The sequence below is a fragment of the Heterocephalus glaber genome, unplaced genomic scaffold (genome assembly GCF_053883595.1).
Source record: "Heterocephalus glaber isolate CG9 unplaced genomic scaffold, H.glaber_assembly_v1.0 deba00000122, whole genome shotgun sequence".
Lineage (NCBI taxonomy): Eukaryota > Metazoa > Chordata > Mammalia > Rodentia > Bathyergidae > Heterocephalus > Heterocephalus glaber.
In genome coordinates, this window is record NW_028258138.1 from 17,388,181 (window position 1) to 17,412,561 (window position 24,381).

The 24,381-nt window shown below is 38.8% G+C and overlaps 1 protein-coding gene across 1 annotated transcript in view; it reads left to right on the forward strand.

Annotated features, from left to right (window-relative positions):
- The window catches only part of LOC147830363 (melanoma-associated antigen 10-like), a 38,661-nt gene extending 14,533 nt beyond the window's left edge, over nucleotides 1–24,128 (forward strand). Inside the window, exon 2 of the mRNA XM_087207432.1 lies at nucleotides 23,548–24,128. Coding sequence (XP_087063558.1) covers nucleotides 23,548–24,128 — 581 coding nt within the window. The remainder of the gene's footprint in view (nucleotides 1–23,547) is intronic.
- The last annotated feature ends 253 nt before the right edge of the window (nucleotides 24,129–24,381 follow it).

Here is a 24,381-nt window from a genome sequence, read left to right on the forward strand (position 1 = left end):
CTGTCTCTCCCTCTTTTTCCCTCTCTCTCCCAAAATATCTTGTCACACTGTTCTTCCTCTTCTTCCTGTGTTGATGTGAGATGATATGATGCCTAAGTGATAAAATAAAGTGAGATGAATGACCAAGCTCTTATCACACACTATGGCTGTAACTGTTGCAGTTTGAAGGCTGACAGCAAAACTAGCATGAATTGCTTTTTCTTCTTCGTAATTTCAATGACAGATTTGTGTTTACTGTGGATCTAGCAACCTCAGTGTATACTTTTTTCTTTGAGAATTTTTCATTTTTTTGCTGAAAGGAAGCGATGTATGACTACTACCTGGCATATCTGAATTACCAGCATTGCTACTCTCATGTTTGGGGCAGATTAGTAAGTAAATAAAGATTACTAAGCACTGTGATACCTGGATGGTCTGTCTGATAATCTAGATAGTCACTGACTAACATTCATTTAGCGTATACAACATTGTACATTGGAAACGGTGATGATTCACGTCCAGGCAAGGCAGAGCAGTATGGTATAATTCTTCATCACACTGCTCAGGATGGTGTACAACTTAAAATGTATGAGTTGTTTTTTCTGGAATTGTCTTTTTAATATTTTCAAACCATAGCTGACCACAGGTGGTATCATTTCAATGTCCTCCAAAGGTGCATGTTTTAAAAGCTTGTTCCCCAGGTGGTGCTATTAGGAGGTTGTGGGACCTTTAAGAGATCAGGCCTGGTGAGAGGACATGCTCTGGAATGGAGATTATGGGACCTTCATCCCTTCCTTTTCCTCTTTTATGTCCTGGCCTTAAAGTGAGCAATTTCCCTCCATTATATGATCCTACAAATGATTTCTTAACTCATCACAGACCCAATGTAACAGGGAAAATCAATCATGACTAGAAATCTTCAGAACTGTGCACCAAAATAAAACATTTTTCTCTTTATAATTTTCTCAAGTGTTTTATTTCAGTGACAGAAAGCTGGACTAACTAGGAATAGTGGCACAGGGCTGTAGTCTCAGTACTCAGAAGGCTGAGGCAGGAGAATCACTGCAAGTCTGAAATGAGCCTGCGCTACATAGTGAATTCAAGAACAGCCTGAACTACCTCTCATTCCCGTCTCAGAAAATAAAAGGAAAAAAAGAAAGCAGACTAATGTAGAAAATCAGTATCAAGAAATAGGGTAGTTTTACTGATGCTATATATTTGACGTGGTGGAGAAGCCTTTTGACTTGGTTTGCAGAAGTTTGAAAAAGTTTGGAAGAACGGGATAGAGAAAGCCTAGAATTCTGTAAGCAGAGTGTAAACGTGTGTTCTGGTACGTACTCAGAAGTCCAGAATGCTGAGAGAAATGGGGATAGTAAACGCCAGGCCGATAAGGTTTCAGATAAAAATGAGAACTCAATTGACAATTAGACTAGAGACTATCTTTGTTACCATAGCAAAGAATTTGATTGTGTTTTTATCTATGTTCTGATACTTTGTGCTAAGTTAGACTTAAAAACAATGGACAAGTTTGTCTGGTGGAGGAGATTTTAAGGCAGCAAAGCATTCAGGAAATAGCATGGAAATTACTGACTGCTTTTAGCCAAATGTACAGTGAGAAGCAGGAACAAAAAGCAGCAACTGAAAAGATTTGAAAGCTGTACAATTTGGCCAAACAGAGTATGCATAAATTTTGGCCAAGGAGGGTGTGGTTGATAGCAATGACTAAAACAAAGCCCAGTGTTTGGTATTGAGACAATAGAAAAGATGTCTCGAGAACATCTCAGGAATCTGCATGGGCAATTTACCTATACCTGGCTCAAAGACACAGTATTACAAATTCATTCCAAAGGTGTTAAATGACTGAAACATTTCAAAAGTGAGCCCTGGGGCCCCTCTACACTCAAAACTGCCTAAAGAATCATTTACTCAGGATTTGTTTCCTTGTACTGTAGTTATCAAGACATTCACAGGCCACTGCAGCTATGGTTCAAGTAGATATAGGTAGAGTTCACACTGATGACAGACTTTGGTATTATCCACTCGACGCTGGTTTTGCAGCCATGAACAATGTAAGAGGTTATGGATTCATGGAGATTTAAAAGGCAATCCTGGGAGGCCAAGCGGTGTATTCAGGGCCAGAGGCTCTGCAAGTAGCTCACAACAAGGTGATGCATGGAGCTATGGGAGTGAAGCCAGAGCTGCAATAGAGACCTCCAACAATAGGAAACACCTAGACAAGCTTACAGCAGCATGAAAAACCTGCCTAAAAAAGAGGCCATGTGTGCTACAATAAGCCATAAAATACAGGTGTTCTGCCTAAGTCCTTGGGGGCCCATATCTTGCCAATGTGCATCCCAGTGGTGCATGTGGAGATTTAGGATTTAACATATGCCCTGCCCGGTTTTGGTATTGCTTTGCTCTAGTCTTTCCTTCTTGTTCATCTATTCCTCCCTTTCAGAATGGGAGCACTTACCCTGTTTCTCAGCAACCACTGTATTTTCAATGTATGGAACTTTCTTTTTGTCTTTTACAGAGACACAGCTGAGTTTGCCTTGAGTCTTAGAGAAGACCTTAGGCTTGCTTGAGCAATATGGGACAGCCAAGAATTTGAGGCTTTAGTGATGGAATGAATGCATTTTGCAACTGTGAGATAGATATGAACTTTTGGGGGCCAGAAGAGGAATGCTATAGTTTAAAGCTTAAATGTCCCCCAAAATCCTATGTGCCAAATGTTCGGTCCCCAGTTTGGTGGTATTGGAAGGTATTAGAACTTTATGCGGTAGGGGCTACTAGAAGATCTTTGGATCACTGGAGCTGTGCCCTCAAAGCAGATTGTGAGATCCCTTCCTCTTCATCTTTTGCACCCTGGCCATGAAGTGTTTTATCCCACCACACTCTTTCACAAAGATGTGCCTCGTTGCCACAGGCCCAAAGCAACAAGGCTAATGATCATGGGCTAAAACCTCCAAAACTATGAGCCAAAATAAAGCTTTTATCTTTATAAGTTAATTATCACAGGTATTTTGTTATAGTAATGGAAATCTAACACAAATAACTGAAACCAGAAAAAGTAGCTAAAGTGGGACTAATTGAAAATAAGGAAGAATTACATGAAAGATGCTCACAACAAATTCAGTGAGGATTGAGGGACTTATATGGGGTAAAACAGAAAATTATCTTTCCCTCATAGAATGGTGGAGAAGTATGGGGGAGCAATAATATAAATGTTTATGCACAGAATTATGTTGTAAATGAATCAATAGTGAAAACACTGATATATAAATTTAAATGACAATCCTTTAAAACACCACTATTCATTAACAGCAACAACAACAACAAAATGGCAGAGAGAAAGAGAGAGGTTAAGAAATGTCACAGATTAAAAGGGTCATATTAACTTAATGCAATGTGGAAGCCTCATGTATATCTTTTTTTCCTCCCCTTTGGTACCAGGGATCGAACTGAGAACTTGCGCTTGTGAGGCAGGCACAATCCCACTGGACTAAATCCCTGGCCCCTTCGTGGGTATCTTGATTCAAATACATTAACTCTAGGAACAGTTATTAATGAACTAGAAAAATTTAAACATAGATTAGTCAATAGATGATACTCAAGACTTAGTAATATTTTGCTATGGCAATGTTATTAAAGTTGGTTTTTCAAAGAAAGAATTATTTTTAAAATTAAGGGTAGATATCTCTAGGAATTTTTTTCAAAACAGTCTGGGAAAGGATAGAGAATAGGTAAGGGTCAAATAAAATTGGCTGTGCTCTGATAATTCCATAATTGCTGGAACAAGATTAGATGGTATGTGGAGTTCATTATACTATCCTCATTCCCTTTGAATACATTAGAAATTTTCAACAAGTTCATTATTGAGCATTTGTTATAGTATTTTTCTAACCTTATGCATAGTTTTCACCCAATAAGTATGGGATATGAACGTTAACTATAAAATAATAATTAAAACAGAAGAGTACCATCCACAAGCTTTTCCACTCTGATTATTTCAATACATCACAAATGGAAACAAAGTCTTTGCAAATAGGGAAGGGTGGAGGGGGTGAAGGGAGGGCAGGGGAAGGGGAAAAGAATAAGAATCAAGATACTCCTGTAATGGTACAAGATCCCAATGATGAATGTAACTGTATTTTATACCGAAAATGTACTGTGGGACTGTATAACTCTGTAATCATAAAATTCCCCTAGCCCCAACTGTGATTGAATGTGAGTAAATAGATAAAGATGCTTGTTAACTCCGGGACACTAGATAAGATCTGTATCAGCCATAAGGTCCCAAAGTAAATTACTCAACTCTTTGTTCGAAACTGATGTTCCCGACACTGCTATCTATAGAACAATCTACAAACATCTGCTGACCATCAGTATGTGTCAGCTGACCATTAACCTTTGTTCCTCTTCTGTAAATTTCGCCTGTTAACTTCCCCTGCAACCCCCTAAAAAAAGAGCCTCGGACTCTGGGCTAGTCGCCTCTCTAAGCTACTTTGCTTTGGGAGTGCCGTCTGGCCAGACTAAGGTCTGTTTTACTTTCCAACTTGTCCGGTGTGTTCCTTCCCGGGTGTTCTTCGCTGCAGTCAGCTCCTCGGAGCGTTTGATAAGGCCCTCAGTCTTACATTTTGGAGGCCCCGCTGGGATCCCCGGGTGTTCTTCGCTACAGTCAGCTCCTCGGAACGTTTGGTAAGGCCCTCAGTCTTACAGTACCAATAAACTTAATGGGAAAAAAAATAAAAATAATAAAAAATACATCACAACCTGTAGTTTCTGTTAACATTTCCAGCAAGCAGCACACATCAATCTCCACTGCTTCCCCAGCCACCCTGTCTGTGATCTCTCATTATTCATTTCCCTCAAATACTTGTGGCCAGAAAAGGGCATCCATAGCAGAAGGAATTAGTCTAAGGGATACAGTTAACTGTTAGTATTTTCCTTTGAGCAAAGGGCACAGTGAGCTCTCAGGGGTGTGTATTGCTGCTCTGAATACGGTAAAAGGTCTCCTTAGCCCTTGGGATCACACCTAACACAGACCATATCCCAAAACCCAGAAGATCCAGAGGATCTCAAGAGAGGCTGTGTCCTCCCCTATGCAGTATCTGAGAAGGATGATTCCCAAAACTGAGTGATCAACAGAAGCTGTCAAAAGGAAAATAAAGACTGGAGGAATAGCTCAGTAGTAAAGTGCTTGCCTAGCACATGCAAGGCCTTGAGTTCAGTTCCAGGTAAGATTTTATCTTGTTTCCAAGTAGATTGGGAAATGCTAGCCATAGGGAAATACTGGCCTGAGGCTACTTATACACAGGAGGCAACAGTGGAAATTTCATGTCCCCAGAAACAAAAATATAAGCTGTATTTCTAATACAACTTCATGAAATCTCATTTCAGAGACTGTAATTCTATCTACGGCAGAAATTTCTTCACAGAAGTGGACTGTGCCTAGCCTGATGTGATATGGTCAGGTTGCAGCTGTCTGGGCCTAACACCACATGCCTGCTTGAGTTCAAAGGTTTACCTCTGATCTGTGTGTGACACATTGAATACCTATGCAGCATTCAATTTCTAGAGGTGACAAGAGGTAAACATGTTTCCATGTTAATCCTCTTTCGCCCAAGGAGTACCTCACTTCCAGGAAGAAAAGTTCCAGAGACAAGTGAAAGTTAAGCTACAACTTTGTCTGATTTATTCAGCCAGCTGTTAAGATATTCTTTTTAAATGATGCTGCTTGTCATTTACCTCTATTGGTTTTGGTTTTTAGTATTCAAAACACTCAAATGCCTGCATTCATATGCCTTTCCACAAGTTTTTAGAGGTGTCTTGGGGATTTCACTGAGCTTGGTAATTTAAAATTCTAAAGGTCAAGAAGTACATCACTGTGTACTTAAACAGGTGACCCTGCATGAGGCAAAAGTGAAATATTGATTATGCAAATCAAAAATGCATGCTACATATGATGACACTGCAAAGTATTGAACTGAGTTCCAGTTTGAATAGTCCCAGCCTGTCTACTCACAAACTATTTAGCATTAGTCACATTATTAATTTCTATTAGCTTCTGCAAAATGAGGAATGTAAATAACTGTTGATGACCATTTAAATTTTCCGGTAAATTATTACCTTAATAACCCTTCAATTTACAACTCTTTGGCTTTCTCTCAGATAAGCATTTGGTACATGACAATCAGGCTCCAATACACTGCCTCCAACTTGAATTCCCATATGCTATTCCATACATTAGGAACTTTATCTGAAAAGGGGCCATTTGCACAGGACTTTTACTTCCTGAGGGAAAGTCCCTCTGGGACATCAAATTACAGATCAGTCGTTGCTTAATGAACTTCAGATTGGAACATATGGCACTGTGTTTCTAAAAACTGCCTTCTTCAAACCAAAATAGCTTGTTAGACTACAGCCATTACAGAAATATAACAATTTAGATACTCAACATTAATGGAGAGAATCACAAGTTTCTCTCCTCTGAGTAATACTGGAAAAAAATTTTAAATCTCACTTTTAACTGTAGGGGAAGAAAAAATAATTTTATCTCTACCTTTCACAGTTCTTAGTTGGGCAGGACTCCTGTAACAGAAGTCAGATTAACAAGGAAAAAAACCCAGAAGTTTAATGACATGTGTACCTCACAACATATGGGAGATACCCAGAGAAATAAATAAATTTCTAGGAGGTCTCTTAACTTATTATGTTCTGGAAGGGTGGCCAATAATAAAGAGGTGAGTAGTGAAAGCATAGAAAAGAAGGGAAACGTTTGTATGAAAATTTAAAACAGTGCCTTCTCCATTGATAAGAGTCTAATGATTTAGTCTTCTTCATTCTGATAAAGACAGATACCTTTACAAATGGTGGTTTCCTTTATAGATGTAAATTTCCTTTATACATAGATAAAATTTATGTGTTTTCAGAGCTTCTACAGCATCTGTAGTTTCTCAAAATAATCACTTAAAGTAATCTCTCTGCCAAAGAGGTGTATTTTGGGGTGCTGTATGCTGATTTCATAAACCTATCTATATGTGTTTCTGGAGACTTTGCTGAACACCTGACCAGGCCTAGCCACTCATCCCATTAGGCTCAACAAGAAATGACTTCTAATGAAAGCTGGCACCAAATTTCTTCTTGATGTGGCCACGCCAGGGAAAATAGAGAAATCTGATGACCTGAAATCTGTCTTCAAGACTTTAACAGCAGCTTTGGGATTTTATATGGAAGGAACAAAGGCAGGGATGGAGGGCACTTGCACAGCTAGTGACCCTGTCAGGCTGTGGTCTTACTGACCATTATCCTGGGACTGGTTCTGCCATCTTGTTGGTCCCAAAGAAATTGGCACTTGATGGTGGGGGTAGCTTCGATTTCCACTACAAGATGTTTATGTATCAGACCTGTGGTCTTAAAATTTAAGGTAAATTGAGAAAAAGAATAAAGTAGTACTTTCAAATTTCAAAATGATCTTAACTTAATTTTTTAATTTAAACTTAAAAATTTTTGTGAGACAATGATAATACCCTATTATACAAATGAGGAAACTGAGGTCACGCTGCTAGTAACTGGCAGTGTCAGCATTCAAATCTAGGACTTCCAGCTCCAAGTTCAATAATACTGTAAACTGTTGGTCCCATAAGTATTAATCTTTCCATGAAAAATTCCTCTATAAAAATCACTTAAAGTATTCAACAAAGTGAAACTGAAGTGCACTTCTCAACAGAGCTTCTCAGAGTCAAAAAGTGAGGTCTCTCTTTCATGGAATGAAAAGGAACATGAAGCAACAAGGGCTTATCTTGGAGAAATGCTGGTTATATCTCAGGTGTCTGCACTCCAAGAAAGAAGTTTTACTGAACATGCGAAGCAACTTCAGCAACCTGATAAGACACAATAGCTTTAAAGGACTCATCCTGATCTAGCAAATCAATGACTCATAAAATAAAAAATCCCTCAAAGGTGAAGTTGAAAAAAAAATACTGCAAAAACTAGGCTGCAAAGATTCTTTGAGACATGTTAGAATCTATCACATTGAGGGCATTCTGCATTCAGCCAATAGACTACAGCAAATCTTAAATACATGTTGATGCATGGGAAAGAGTAGCATTGATCAGAGACATGAGATGTTAGATCTATCAGTCAGCTTTCCTATTGCTGGGACACAATACTCAACATCCACAATTTAAAGGAAGAGAGGTTTAATTTTAGTTCATGGTTTCAGGATATTCAGTACATGGCCAGCAGGCTCCAAGGCACAAGCATTAGGGCAGAATGGTGTGCTGGAGCAGATATTTAGTTCATGGCAGCTGGGAAGCAGAGCAGAGGAGCAGCAGAAAGGAAGGGGCAAGAGACCGGATATACTACCCAAAGTGATGCCTCCATAAACCACCCAGACACACTAAGAAGTGTGCTCCACCAATTCCCTGAGTGGCTCTTGAGCCAATCAAGTCATCACAATCAAGCTTAGACATCAAAGTACAATATTAGCTCTGAAGTCCTAAATAAATGCTCCCATGATTCCACCCAAACAAACCACGACCTACTTCCATAGTTTGATGTTAATTTTAACTTTGCTATGTGTATTAGGAGGAGGAGAGGGAAAAGGAGAGAAGAAAGATTTACTAGGGAAATTGGCTCACCTGATCTTGGAGGCATAGAAATCCAATAGTAGGCCATTTGAGAGTTGTTGACCCAGGGAAGCCAGTAGTGTGGTTCAATCCAAGTCTGAAGGCCTCAGAACTGGGGAAGCCAATGGTATAACTCAGCTTAAGCCCAAAGGAGAATTCAGGGGGCTGCTAGTGCAAGCCTCAGAGCCCGAGGGCTGGAGAACCTAGAACCTTAATGTCCAAAAGCAGAAGCATGTCCTAGCTTCAGAAAAGACAAAGAGCAGGCCAGGGTTTAGCTCAGTGGTTCCTCCACCTGCCTCACAAGCACAAGGTCCTGAGTTCGATCCCCAGTACCTCCCCAGAAAAAGAGAGAGAGAACAAGTTAACTTTTCCTATGCTTGTTTGTTCTTGCTGGGCCCTTATCTTTTTTAATAGTGCCTGGCCACACTGCAGACAGAGCTTCCCCACTCAGTTCACCAATACACAGGCCAGTCTCCCGCAGAAATGCCTTAATAGACGCACCCAGAAATGATGGCTTAAAAGCTATCTATTCTTTAATCCAGTAAGGTTCACTCCCAGATTAACCATCATGCTATGTTTCTCTCTTACTAACAGTGTTAGTCTGAGGAAATGGATTCCCCCATTCTTCATGTAAAATGCATGGTACTCTGTTATTTAGTAAAGTAATAACAAATGACTTAAAATGATTTAACATCTGCAAGATAATAATATTTAAAAGCTTTAACATTGCAAGATCAATCCTTTGCATTCTCAAAATCCAGGACCATTTCTCTATGGCAATGAAATGAAAAATGAACTATAACAAACAAAAGTATCATTAAAGGAATTCTGATGAAAGGATGAAAATGGGTACTAAAACTTTGTCTTTGGCTGAAATTGTACCAGTTGCTCTTTCCCACCACCTTTTAGCCTTCAATCAAAACTCTTCAACAATGCTACAATTAATTTGGCCTGGTGACAGTTATTTTTCATCCAGCACTCTTTATAAACTGATACCAAAAAAGATTCCAGAAGTATACCATCAATATATTTTAATAATATATTGAATCATTTAAATATTTAGAAGTTTGGCATTTCATTTTAAAATCTAATGAGTTGTTGTTCCCTTGCCTTCTGTGCCAGCAGAAATAAGGACATGAGGAAGCTGAATGGTCCAGCTTCGGGTATTAGAAACTTTGGACAAGGACAAAGACGTCCATGTGAGAAGGCTACCTGGAGTGGAGGTCCAAACTGAGAAGAGCGAAAGGGTGTCCTCGTGGGAGGTGGTCTGCCACAGGTATCAGAGGCCAAGCAGCACAAGCAAGCATCCACACAAAACAAGGAATAGAGTAGTAATAGAAGCCCGGTTACATGCAGGGGCTGGGCATTTAAATTTTTTCAGTATAATTCAAGCCAGGTTTCTCACTATCAGAGAAAAGGGCTACAAGTTTTGAAGTGGGAGAAAAATACAATGAACTCAATGGTGTTGGATTGAAACTCAGGGAACTAGTATGAATTCATGGATTTCAATAGATATAAGTATACTCCATATGTGAGAAATAAATATATGAGTGTGTATGTGCATATGGTCATATATTACTCAGTTTTTATCCTGAGGCAATCTGTGATACCCTGACACCAATAAGCATATTTAGCATCCCATGTCTTGGTTTCTAGATACTATTCTCGCAAAAGGTTAGCAGGACTCCTTAGCAAAATGATCAATTGCAGGAAGGACTGAGAAAACTATGAAATGAGCCTAGGATGTTTTGTTATCCCAGATAGTGAGGAAATACTCAAAGAATAATGGAGACATGTCAAAACATTATATAGAAGCAAATGAATTGACTCCTACAGCAATAATTTGAGCATTAAAAATAAATAATGATCATGGTGGATTTTATTCCATTAAATGAAATAGTAGGCCACATGTTTATAATGCTATGAACAAATAATGACAACTTTGAAGAAGAATGAGATGTTTGCACAGCTTTAAAGTACCTCATTCTAAAACACTCATTATTTACTGAGGAGAAAGAGTAAACTTGACTCTGAAGAAACCTGGCAGGTGCCACCTTAACCCACTTATCAAAGTCAGTGATTAAATAAGTCACAATCATATACCACAGACAGGATGTAATAGAGAAAGCAGCATCACTTCAGTGATGTTCCTGCCAAAGATGAATGCATTTAATCATGAAATAAAATTAGTGTCAAATTTAAGAAATTCAAGGAAAAATTGGAAACCTCCTTAAACCTAAGAGAAGTGGCAACAAAATGCAGCATATGATTCTAAAATGGATCCTTCTATTATAAAGGACATAATTTGGACAACTAGTGAACTTGGAGTAATGCATCAGTGTTAATTCCCTAATTTCAATGGTTACATCTTGGTTATATGCTAGGTTGTCTTCATTAGTAATAAAATATCCTGGGGCCATGGAGGATCATGTTCACAATTTGCTTTCAAATGGATGGAGGAGAACAAACGTTCTTTTTACTTTCTTCCAACTAGTTATAATTTTATGATTGTTTCATTCATTTATTTTGAGGTACTGGGGATTGAACCCAGAGCTTCATATATGCTACACAGGTGTTGTACCAATGAGCCACATCCCTGGCTCTAAAAATACATGAATTTAACTCTCATAAAATGAAACAAATATTTAAAGTTTGCAAGACAACCACACCTTAAATGACAAACTTATTCTAAGACTTATATAAAACTTAGAATAAAACAAACTGGTTATCCTATGAGAAATAACAAACAGAGTGGAGAGGAATTGAACAAATTAAATTTGATTCAGTTATTATCCATCCCCCAAGTCACACCAAACAGAAGCTGGGGAAATCTTTCATAGACTACAGTTATAGTTAGCTTCACAGAATAGCAAACTTAAATCTGTTAAATTCCCACTCCCTCCATGAATGTTTCCATACAAATATGTGAAACAAGCTGGTCCCACTTCAGATCAAGAAAAATGAGAGAATTTCATGCCTGAAGAAAACATAACCCCTTTCCTTTGTACAATGAGATTTAAAGGTGTATAAACTTTTTAAAAAATGTATTTGATTTAATAATTACATTTCACTGGAAACATTTGTCTCATTATACAAGTGACTGATAATTGGTAAAAATAAAGTTGCAGATTGTCTTTCCAGCTTGCCAAAGTGGAGAAGGATGTTCCAAAATGGTGTTTCCTCCTCCGAATAGTCCTGATTATACTAATGTTATTTCAGTCCATATGTGATTACTGTTCACCAGTTTTTCAATTGCTTTTTCTTCAGCAATTACAATTAACTAGCACATGTCCTTCTGTTCATAAGAGGCAATGTTGTATGGGAAAGAAGACTGGACAAGAGTTTGGATCCAGCTCTGCCACAATCTGTATCTTTGAATACAAACACTTAGCTTCAGTATATCTGTTTCCACTTACATATAACTAAGGTACCATCCAAAACAATTCCTCATAATCAGTTGAACTTATCTTTTTCATTTGCAACCTCTTATGGCCTCTATCCAGATGTCCCCTCAAAGCTTTGTGTGCTCATTGGTGGAGCTTTTCAGAGGTGGTTGGATCTAAGGTGTGTGATTATGGATTAAGGGTGTGTGATAACTAAATGAGTGCACTGATTGGTTTAGCATAGTTCTGGTTGTGGATAATGGGAAGGACCCACCCTGGGTGTGGGTGGCCCCAACAAGTGGGTTTATAGCCATGGTAGAATATAAAGGGAAAGAGGAAAGGAAGATTTTGCTGCCTCCTGCCTACACTGCCATGGACTGTTTATGTATGGCCATGTCCCTCTGCCATGCTGTCCTATCCTGAAGCCAGCTAACTATAGACTGAAACCCCTACAAACTGTGAGGTAAAATAAACCTTTCCTCCTTTAACTATGGGTGTTGAGTATTTTGTCTCAGCAACAAGAAAAGTAACTAAGATACAACCCAGTCATTGTCTTAATTAAATTGCAAATAACCAACTTTAATTTCTTTGCACTTTTTCATATGGCCTAGCAGTTTTTATTACCTCATAAAACTGTCAGCAAATAGTCAATATGTCATCTCAATATTTTAGAAAATTTCTACAAAATAATGGAGAAATTATCTACTATGAGCACACATTATCTTTGCTTTGTTTCAATATATGGTTCTAGTTTTGCTCCTGCTTAGAAAATTCTTTAGTGACAGTGATAAAAGTTTGCTAAATTTCAACCATCTCTGTGTTTGTCTTTGGATATACACACTGAGGATCAACTCCAGTAAAATGAATCATGTTAAAAATTCAGCCTATAACACACCAATGAAGCTAGATGTATAGAAATGTATGTATTATAAAAGCAGTGAATAGAATCTATGAAATGTAGAATTTATACTGAATATACATTTGCTACTTCAAGATGCTTCTAAATTATTTTACTTATTAAGGCTTTTCTTATAAGTTAACAATTTAAAATATAAGTATTGATTTAGAACAAATGAGCTATGAATTGAGGTATAACTATTTGAATTTTTAATATTTTTCGATGTATATAATTTATGCACATTGTCTCATTAAATTAATTATTTGCAAAATATAAGCTTTTAACAATATAGTGAAATGAAGAGAAGTTTGTTAAGTAATAAAATTAGTTCCTCGTAAGTAAACTTTTTTAGGGACAGAGTACTGAAAATGAAGAACTCTTTGGCAATGATGGATGCTACTTTTCTTTTTAATTAGGTATTTAACTTTTGTATAAAAAGTTCACTTGATACAAATGTTTTTTTTTTAAATAATCAATTCTGAGAATTTCTACAGGCTTTAAGTTGACACAAGCACAAACCTACTGGTAAAATTTCAGTGATAAAGAGAATTTATATGAAGAATTTGTTTGAACAATGGTGTGAGGATCTTTGCAGTTAGTGTGGTTTTATAAAAAGGAAGATACTTATGGAAATTTCAAGACCTGGTTTTCATTGTCACAGTTTCATTTACATATTTCTATAAATAGATACAAAATACAAGAGTCAGATACAAAATCCTCATGACACTTTCGTTAACAAGTGAGAGAACTCTCATAAAGAATTTTCTTTAAAGTTTTTGGGAAATTTATTCTTATCAATTCATCTTAGAATATAGTCAAAATATTAATCAAAATGTAGTAAGCCATATTAGCACAATAGAATAAATTCCTGTCCCGTACTTGCCTAGAATCCCAACTGCTGTACTTAGCAAAGCAATATACACTAATAATATATTTAATTTATTTATTTGATTTTTAATAAAATAAAAAATCCCCAAGGTTGTGACAAGGAGGATGTAATAAAAAGGTATTCACAATTACTAGTCACTATGGTTACTGAAATACTAATGGGCTAGGGACTGAAAAGAAGAAATAAATCAAGACTGAACCCTCCAGTGGAAGGCCTAGTCTAATTGCTCACATGTTCCTGTGCTTAAGAATCTTGACAAATTTTACAACTTGAATATTAATACTAAGCAAAGGAATCTTAGAGGTATAAGTGGCAGTTTAATTTTTCAGGGAAAACAAAATACAGAATATTTAATTTTAAATATTCACACGTTAATTTACCATAACTGCGGAGAGTAGGGTTTTTCTTTGTTTTGTTTTGTTCTTTGTGGGTATAAAGATCCGTTTTTCCTCGTGACAGTTCTGGAATACGAAATAACTGAACAGTTTAAAGCAATCAGGAAAGACTTTGCCATTTTAAAATATTTGAAATCCCTAGGAAAACATATAAATGTAGACAGAGCCTATAAACCCTTGAAATGATTGGCAAAAAGAGAAGAAATAAAATCAGAACGAGCACAATATAGCAGACTCCACTCGGGAACCGACTCTTTCCTTTTCCTGTCTGTAACCACAGCAGCGAGCACAAGACACAGCACATAAGAGGTGCTCTCTAAATATTGGTTGAGTCAATAAATGAATGAACTTCAATCTCAAACGTCTGGTCCTTTTCTTTTGAAAAACCAGAGCAGAGCTTCTTGTCCAGTGTCTGACTCAGCATTTGTCCTTTCCTTTATGCTCATCGTCATGCACTGTGCTGCGCTTCTCTGCAATCTCCTCTGGGCCTCCTGAACACCTGAGTACAAAATGTCCACGGAGATGCACTTTCCATCCTTTGATCAACTGGGGTAAAATGTGATTATTTAATTTTCCTCATCCTTTGAGAGCCCAATTTAAAACATTTGCAATCTTTGTCCTCTCCAAACCAACAGATTTTTGTTCACACTCAATAAAATGTGTTAAAGATTCTGTTTTTGCATGATTCATAATGCTAATGATTTCTTCAATCCTATTATCACACATCTTTCCGTAAATGTCAAATGGAATGTAGCCGACAAGGTCATTGTCATTAAACATAAGTTCAACATCATTTGTGTTGACAGGAGGTATCTATGAGTGAACTTCGTCTGTCTGTTTCTTTTCTTGAGTATTAGGAATTATGTACTATTATTTGTCATTATATGTCCACATTTCCAAACATCTATGCATATTTATTTATATTTAAATCCATCCTCATTGCTACTTTGCAAATCAATGACATTTTCTAAAACTGATATGTATCATTTTATTGTGGTCTTTTTTCAATATTTGTCCTCATTTGGGATGGCTGTGGTTTGAATGTTCTCCCCATTGGAATTTAATTGCCATTGTGGCAGTATTAAGAGGTACAACCACTGAAAGGGGACTAGGTGATTAATGTCATTACTGCAAGAATGGTTTCTTATAAAAGTGAGTTGCTTGACCATCTCTTCCTCTGAGATGAGGAAATACAAAAAGCCCTCCCTGGGGTCCAGCACCATACTTGACTTCTCAGCCTGCAGCGCCATGAATTAATAAGCTTCTGATCATCATAAATTTCCCAGAGCCAGGTATTCCACTATGACACCAGGGACTGGACTAAGACAAGAACTAATGGATATTTTCACCTACACTGTTAGCTGGGGTAGTCCAGGGGCTGCGCCTTACACAGGGATTCTTACATAAGTGGTTTATGGAGGCAGTGTTTCAGAAGAAACATGTAGGGATCTGAGGGGAGCAGGAGAGGGCAGGGAAAGAAGTGAAGTGAAGATACAACTTTAGCTGCAGTCTAGCCTTAGTGTGATCCCATGGGAAGTTTTGGGAGAAGTGACCCTTCAAAAAGTGTCCCACTTTAAAGAAAGGGGCAGGACTTCCATACTAATCGTCAGCCATGCTCCCTGTGGTTGGGGGATATGTGACTCCGAGTGAGGTGACCCCCTTTACTGAAAACAACTGCTCTGCAAGTGGGCTGGCTGGGAGCTTTAGCTTCTCACTCTCGCAGCATTTGGGAGGTGGATGCACATGCTTGCTAGAAGGGCTTTATTTTGAGGCTTGATGTTCCAAAAACAAGTAGAATTTCCTACAGATTGATAATCCAGTTTTACTGACTTCATTTTATTATATATATAAACTCATTTATACATGCACACATATATACACACGTATCTCTATTAATCATATTGTCAATATGTAAAATACATTATTTAAAACCACAAAACTGCAGACATTTTGGTGTCCCATAACTGACAAGTAAAGAATTATGAAGAGATAAAAACAGAATGCTTAACTGATCCTTGGAATAAAAACTTACATTTGAAGCACTGCCTTGTCTCATGAATTCAGTTATGGAAATCACATTCCATCAATGACAACACCCACATTTTATATTACAGTGGTGGTAATTCAGCTAAATTTCGTGCCACATAAGTCAGCAACAGATTGTCCTGCACAGACAGAAGTTGCCCTGTCACTGCTATGTGATCTTAGAGCAACTTGGGGACATAGATTTTTAGCTATTTAATTTAAACCTGTTTTTATTTTCTATGCCCCTTACATTTAGTGTCTTGTAGACTCCCTCATGTATCCTTCCATAGATTGGGTGTTGTGCATGCATGAGGATGACTTTTTTTTTTTTTTTTGGTACCGGGGATCGAACTCTGGTCCTTCCGCTTTCGAGGCAGATGGTGGAACCATTGAGCTAAATCCCCGGCCCCTGAGGATGACTATTAAAGATGCAAGACAACTTCCAAGTGAATGGGAAAATCAGAAACAGCCATATCTTTTTTTTTAAATTAAATTCTTTTATTGTTCCATTTTAGGTATACAACACAATTACATTTCTCATTGGGAATTGTACCTTTACATAATGCATCTTGATTCTTATTGTTTCCCCATTCCTAGCCCTCCCTTCACCCCCTCCACCCTTCCCTATTTACAAAGACTTTATTTCCATTTTTTCCATTACTCATCATTTTTCCTTCCCCTTCTTTCCTTTCCCCTGCCCCTCCCACTACCCCTACCCCTTTGGACCTTTTCTTCCTATTTTGCATTATCGATTATTCAGTCTAATCATTGGTACATTTTAGGTGTACAATATAATGACATTCATCATTGGAAATTTGCACCTTTACATAGTCTCTCTTGGTTCTTATTTTTCACCCTTGCCCAGCCCTCCTTTCAACCCCTCCATTCCTATTTACAAAGATTTTGTTCCTATTTTTCCATTTTATCATATTAATCCCATTCCCTTCTATCCTTTCCCCGTTTTCCCCCACACTTGTGTCCATTTTTTACTTAGCCAGTCATGTAGGGACAATGGTCATGAAGGTAGCCCCTGATCTTCCTTGTCTCTTTACCACCACATGAATAGATAGTAAGAGCAAAAGCTCTGGAGGGTGGACACCCAGCATACAGAGTTGCTGCTCCTGGGACTGTGGCTCAGTGGTAGAGTATTTGTCTAGTATGGGTGAGGCCCTTGGTTTGATCTCCAGGATTGCAGAACAAACAAACAAAAGCATGAAAGGTTGCTACGTTACTGGGAATATCATGCTCCTGTTTGCTTCTAATATGGCTGTCATGAGCCACAGGCAGTCAATGCAGACTAAAGAGGAAGGTGCCTCATTTTCCTAAAGGAAGAAAGGAACTTAGGAGTACTGACGACATTCTTCTAGGAATAACGTGTGATGAAGCCCCCATGGAGCATCCTCTATGAACTTAAACACCGGGAAAGAGCCAAGTTTCACAAGAGTACATAGGAACCACAGTATCTGTGAAGAAATTCGTAGTATTGGATGGCTCCATTGGCTCAGAACAATCACAAGCTTAGAGCACAGTGAATGTTCCAAAACAACTATTTGGGAGGAGTTGCGGTTACATAGAAGGTGCACCCTGTTCATGAATCATGAAGGGTGGAGGAAAGAAAGGATAAGTGCAGACTTGAACCTGGGGTTTGGGCTAGGACCTGAGTGGCTGGCAAAGCTAGAACTCAATTTCCAGCCAGTTTGAAATTCTTTTATTTCCTTTTTAAAAAGTCTTCACTTTAATCTGGAATCTAAAGTATGCCCTACTCCTTTATCATATGTAGTCTTATGTGCTCAAGATTTAGCTGCATCTGGAACACTATTAGAAAGTTTTCTAGGCTTTTTGTTTTTTAGCAGTGTGTGTGTTGCTTTGGAAAACAAGTGCTTGTGATGCTTAATTCCTACTTAGCGTCTGATGATAAATGAGGCACAGAGAAGTTAATGGCTTGCCTGATGTCACACAGCTATCCAGAGAGCAGTTTAAATCATTGCATAATCTTTCTTGTCTTAACCATTATTCCCCTGATGGGTTTACATTAAGCAGTTGTGTTTACTTTTCTTTGAAAATTCTTAAGCCCAGAAGCTTCATGATCTGGCAATACAACTATTTGTACAGGGCTATTTTTCATACAATCTATGTCTCTGCTAACTCTCCCCTTGTCTGGGAATCATGCCAGCCCCTCTTCACCTCCACTTACTACCTATTTCTATTTTTTTATGTGCCTTTCTTCAGGTTCCAAATTCCAAAATGGGTTGGGAAAAATCTCTTCTATATCATACTGTCCCACAAGGTAGCTTATAATTAGATCTGCTACCAGTAGTCACCCTGCTGTCAAATTCTAGTTAGACCTGAGAGTCTGAAACTCAGCTTGATCCCAAAACTACCAAGTGCCTGGAACAGCACCTGATAGGCAGTAAGTTCTCAACCACTTTTGACAGTGAATAACATTTAGAAAACTCAGGATTCTTACAGGAAATGTTTGAGGGAAATGGAGGTAGGATCACTAAGTCTGGATCTTGCAAGTGATAGGTTAATTGAGCAAAGGCCAAAACCACTCCTAGACATATACTTAACAGAAATTTTCTTTCAACTCCACCCAAAACCCTGTGCACAAATACTTATAGTAGTATTATTCATAATAACCAAAAGATGGAAACAACCCAAATTTTCATAAACTGATGAATAATAGGGTTTTAAAATACAAAGGAATACTATTTGCTCACAAAAGGAATGATACACTAATGTGTGTTACAACATAGATGAACCTTGGAAACTTTAAGCTAAGTGGAAGACGCCATCACAAAAGATCACACAATATAGGGCTCCATTTATATGAAATTATGTTCAGAACACAGACACATACAGAGATAGACAGTAGATTAGTAGTTGCTTAGGGATAAGAGGATGACAAAGAAGGGGGATTTTTTTCTGAGGTGATGAAAATGTTCTAAAATTGACTATATTGATGATTGCACAAAGTGATCAAGTATACAGTAAATATTTAAATTTTAAAACATTTTTAATAAAAGACACATTAACATATATCCCCAGGAAGATACTCAAAATATCCCCCTTGCTTCAAACACACTTATCGCATCTTGGCAATGTCTTTTATTATAATAAGTCTTCTTCATTTAAACATACATTGTACTTAACAATCACCCCTTGTATTTGTAAATATACTTAAAACTATTGAACTGTATGTTTAAAATGAGTGGCTCATATGGTATGTAAAATATATGTCAATGAAATTGAAAGAGAGAGGAAGAGACAGAGAGAGAGAGACAGACACCAAGACATCTCAGATAGCAGGCTCCCCATCAGAATCTCCTAGTAGGTTAATAAGAATCATGTCAGGCATTTGCTACAGATGTCCCAGCCTATTTCTAAATTCACTAAGATTCAGTCTTCATTGGCCAACTATCCCACTGTGATCTCTTCTTTGTTGTATACAGTAACCAACCGAACCAGACGAAAACTCTTCATCCAAGCCAAGTTCATATTTTCAACACCAAGCTACATTTACTATGTTGAATGCCCATTATAAGCCAGGCACTTAGCAGATGTCATCTCTAAGCCTCCTAAGCACCCCAGGAAGCAGACCGTATTATTCTCATTTTTCAGAGGAAGAAAGATGAAGCTTTATTAACCAGCCCAGTGTCACTATGAGGAAACTGATAAACCCAGTCTAACACATATGCCTAACTGACAGTATCTGTGGTCTGTCCACAATGTGTGTCCTCTATCTAGTGTAGTAGACAGAGATTCATAAAACCAGTTCAAGAGATGGCAGGAGTAGAGGGAGCAAAGGGGAAGGAGATGTAAAAAGATTTTTAAGAGGTGTCACATACATGTACCAGCTGCAAACAATGAATATAATCATTAGGTACTGCAACCAGGATGGTGGTGCATTCCTGTGATCCAGCACTTGGGAGGATGAGACAGGAGCATCACTGTGAGTTCAAGGCCAGCCTGGGTGACATAGTGAGTTCAAGGCCAGACTGAACTACATAGCAAGACCCTGTCTCAAAAAAGCAAACACCCTTATGTACTGCAAACATATACTAAAAACAAAACAAAAAAAAAGTGCAAAAGGGGGAACAAGCCAGATGTGCAGGCACATGCCTATTAATCCTAGCACTCTGAGGGGCTGAACCAGGAGGTTGACAAGTTCTAACCCCGCCAGGGCAACTTGCTGTCTTAGCAAGAGCCTGTCTCAAAATAAAAATAAAATAAAAAGGCAGAGAACGTGGCTGAGTGAGAGACCTGGATTCAATCCCCAGTAGCGAGAGAGAGAGAGAGAGAGAGAGAGAGAGAGAGAGAGAGAATAGAGTGTAGAATGTCTGAAAAAGACAATAGGATTCAGTACTCCAATATTCTCTAGTACATGAGAATCTTGTTTTAAAATCCAACCCTAATGGCCTGGACAGTGACGAAGAAGTCTCCTAGCTCTGGGGCTACTCAGATTGTCTGTGTGAAGTGAGAGTTTTTAAATCTTGTTCCAGCTGAGCAAGCAATAGCATACAGGTCAATTTCTTTTGAAAAAGACCTACACTTTGGTTCCTTAATTCTAATTGTCAGTCTCATGGCACCAACATATGGTGCCACCTATGAAACCATATTTACTTCACTGTGCTGAAATACTGTATCAGATTGCCTTTTCCCTGCTCTCCAGCATTGCTAGATAAACATGGGAAATGTCCACATAGGTTTATTCTCCTGACTTCCTGTTACCATCCGTGAGGACATCTGAGGGCACTCTTTCTCTTACTTCTCTCTTCCTCACACACTTCCCCTCATCTTGCCTGGTGTGCTTTTTTTTTTGGTACCGGGGATCGAACTCGGGTCCTAGTGCTTGCAAGGCAGGTGGTGGAACCACTGAGCTAAATCCCCGGTCCTGGTGCGCTTTTATGTAGACATTGTCCTCCACCCACCTCCCTTTGATAATTTAGCTTCAAATCATTTTGACAGTAGACTGGCCAGTTTCTTGTCATAGAGTGCTCCAAGAAATGCAAATCCTTCTTTGCTTACTTAATTCTGGAACCCAATAAATCAAACACAGTTTTGCTACCATTTGCTACCATTTTCATGGCAGGCAATTGTCCATTTTCCCATTTTCCTTTACCTTCCAAAATCAGTTACCTCAACTGTCAGAAATAAGAAAAGATGACTTGCACACAGTGAGAGAGAGCGTGTAGATTACATTATTAAACAAACACACAGAAAAAGGGATTGGGACCTCTGGAAGCTGCAGCTGGCGCGGATTCACTAGGAAATGCATGACAGATTAACCTCTGTTAGGGAAATGTGGCTGACACGGCATATCTGGACTTCAGCAGAGCATATGACTAAGGCTCTCATGATGCTTTTCTGGACAAGCTATATTGGGTTAGATAAGAACATAATTATATGTAATCACACCTGGCTGATTGAAGATTGGCTATATTACAGTATGTTTGTATTCTGAGAGGAAAGCCCCATAGAAATTACACAACATTACATCCTCACCATCTCCATCTAATCTGTACATGTGGCCGCTGAGCAATTGAAATGTATCTGCTCGGAACAGAGAGGAGCATTATCCATAAAATGCTCACCAAGGTTGGAAGGAAAGTACTGAAAACAATGTCAAAGATCTCATTAATAAATGTTACAGTGATTACATGTTGAAATAAATTTTTGCAGATGTTGGGTGACCTAAAATATATTATTATTAAAATTAAGTTTCTTGTTTCTTTTCTTTTTAGAGAAGTTATGAAAAAGTATACAATGATGTAGTTGGCATGATGTTTCTATTAATTGAGCTGATTTAGACTGGCATGGTAAGTGTCATTGTGTCTTCTACTGAATTTGTGTTTGTTACCTAAGAAGCTCTGAGTTTCCAGTGCATTCCTCGTCACCCATCAGCCTTGAGCACCCTCAGTGTGATCCCATCTCCTGTTCCCCCACAACTCCTGAGTCCCTTTCTTTGCACTTGGTGGTTATCATGGTCTTCCAGTAGCAAAATTCTCCTTTTCCTCATTTCTCTGTACATTTTCTCCATGGTTTTGCTCCACTTCAGTGATTCTCAAACACATATCTGTGTTAGAATTGCCTTGGGTATTTTAAATAGATCAATGCCCAAGGCCCATTTTCAAAATGTTCAATTACAGCCAGATGTGGTGGCTCACACCTGTAATCCCAGCACTTGGGAGGCTGAGGCAAGAGATTCCCTGGAGTTCGAGTCTAGCCTGGGCTACATAGTGAGTTCAAGTCCAGCCTGAACTACATAGTGAAACCCTGTCTCCAAAAAAAAACCCTTTGTAGGGAACAGGGGAAGGGGACGTTACCAGAACCTCTGTAGTAAGTCCTAGTCTCCTGCAAGCCATGGCAGCACACGGCAAATTACAGGAAAGGTAGAAAAATGAGACTGAGAAGAAGCTGAGCTTTGGATCTGATCAGTGCTGCTCTGGGCAGCAAAGACAAAGACCCCTAGCTTGCAGCACCTTTTATTCAGTACATCAGGAGAAACAAAGGTAACAAATGAATACGTAGATTTCAGTACTTCACATTGGGATAAACAAGGTGTAACAAAAGACTGGGGGGGGGGGCAGCAGAAATCTGAGAACAAGGAGGAACTATGCAGATGAAGATTTGGTTCCTCCCAGGGTGTCTCCCGCAAGTGTGGTCTTGTCCTGGAGCATTACAGCATCACCTGATCGTTGAGATCTCCGTTGTGACTGGAGGCCAAAATGGAATGATGTCTTGGAACGTTATAGCTGGCCTGTAGGCAGGAGAACTAGGCCTACTCAAATGATTTTTCCCTAGAATTATGTAGCATTGCTCCCAACACCCCTTCCTGCAGAAAAAATTCAATCATACTTTCTAGCTTTGAGGAAGAGGCTGCAACCAATGTGCAGCCAGGATTGAAAACCACTCATTTGACCAGCTCCAGTTTTCCACCACTCAAAGATTGCATTCTTGCTAGTGAACATGGCTGGAGAAAAACACAGCATGTTGACTGGTATCTCATAATAGAGACTACTAACCTAAACTGGATCTTAAAAGTTTTCCATTAGCCTTACCATTTTTCTATTGTCCGTCAATATCTCTATCTCCCAGAAATAGCCTGTACTGTCTTAGTCCACTTTTGGTTGTATTAGAATAATAGTTAATTGGAGTTTGGTTAAGTTCAGTGGCTGAGGGTGAGAGAGAAGGCCACACTCCAGGTTGAGACTCTGAAAAAGCCATTCCTGCCTCTGTTGCTAGCCTTGCACTGTGCAGTGGAGAAGTCTCAGTTGTGATTTTTTGAAATCTGGGTTTGGATTCTTGGAGCAGCTGAACTGCTGTTGCTCGGCACTCTATTTCCCAGGGCTGGAGATATGGAGGCTTCTGATCCTCAGCAAATTCTTGCTGTCCTCATGGCTTCCAGCCAAAGGAGTCAATCCTGTGAGGGTTCAAGTTCCTCGCAGGACACACGTTTCTCTCATCCTGCAAACTGTGCTCCTAAATGCCAAGTTATGTAAGTTGGTGTCGTTTCTGCTCCACAAGTATCAAAAGAAGGAGCAGGTGACCACGAAAGAAATGCTGCATGTTCTGCCCCATGATTACTGTAACAACTTCCCTCTGAACTTTTGGGAACTCTGTGAGTCCATGTATCTGGGGTTTGGCATTAAAATGAGGAAAGTGAATCACTCTGGCAATACATATGAGCTAGTCCTCATTTTGGGTCGAACATACAGTGGGATACTAGATGGTGATGATGAAAGAATCATTCTCAAAATCGCCATCATTATATTCGTCCTGTCTCTAATCTTCATAGAGGGCAACCGTATCAGTGAGGAGGACCTAACTGAAAAAGTGAAACGATGGGACATGTTAGCTCACTCTGAGCATATTCATTTTGAGGAAGCCTGGAAATTCATCACTGAGGATTTAGTACAGGAAGAGTAGCTGATGTACTGGCAGATTCCTAACAGTGATCCTGCTTGCTATGAGTTCCTGTGGGGTCCAAGGGCCCAGGCTGAAATCAGCAAGATGAAACTCCTAGTTCATATGACCCATCGTAATGGAACAGATCCCAAGTCCTACCCAGAACTATATGAAGAGGCTTTGGAAGCAGAACTAAGTATAGAGGCAGGGTTCCTGAGAAACAGGGGATGTTGCCCAAAGGTGTCTGTGAATTTGCTCTCCCCCGAGAAGAAAT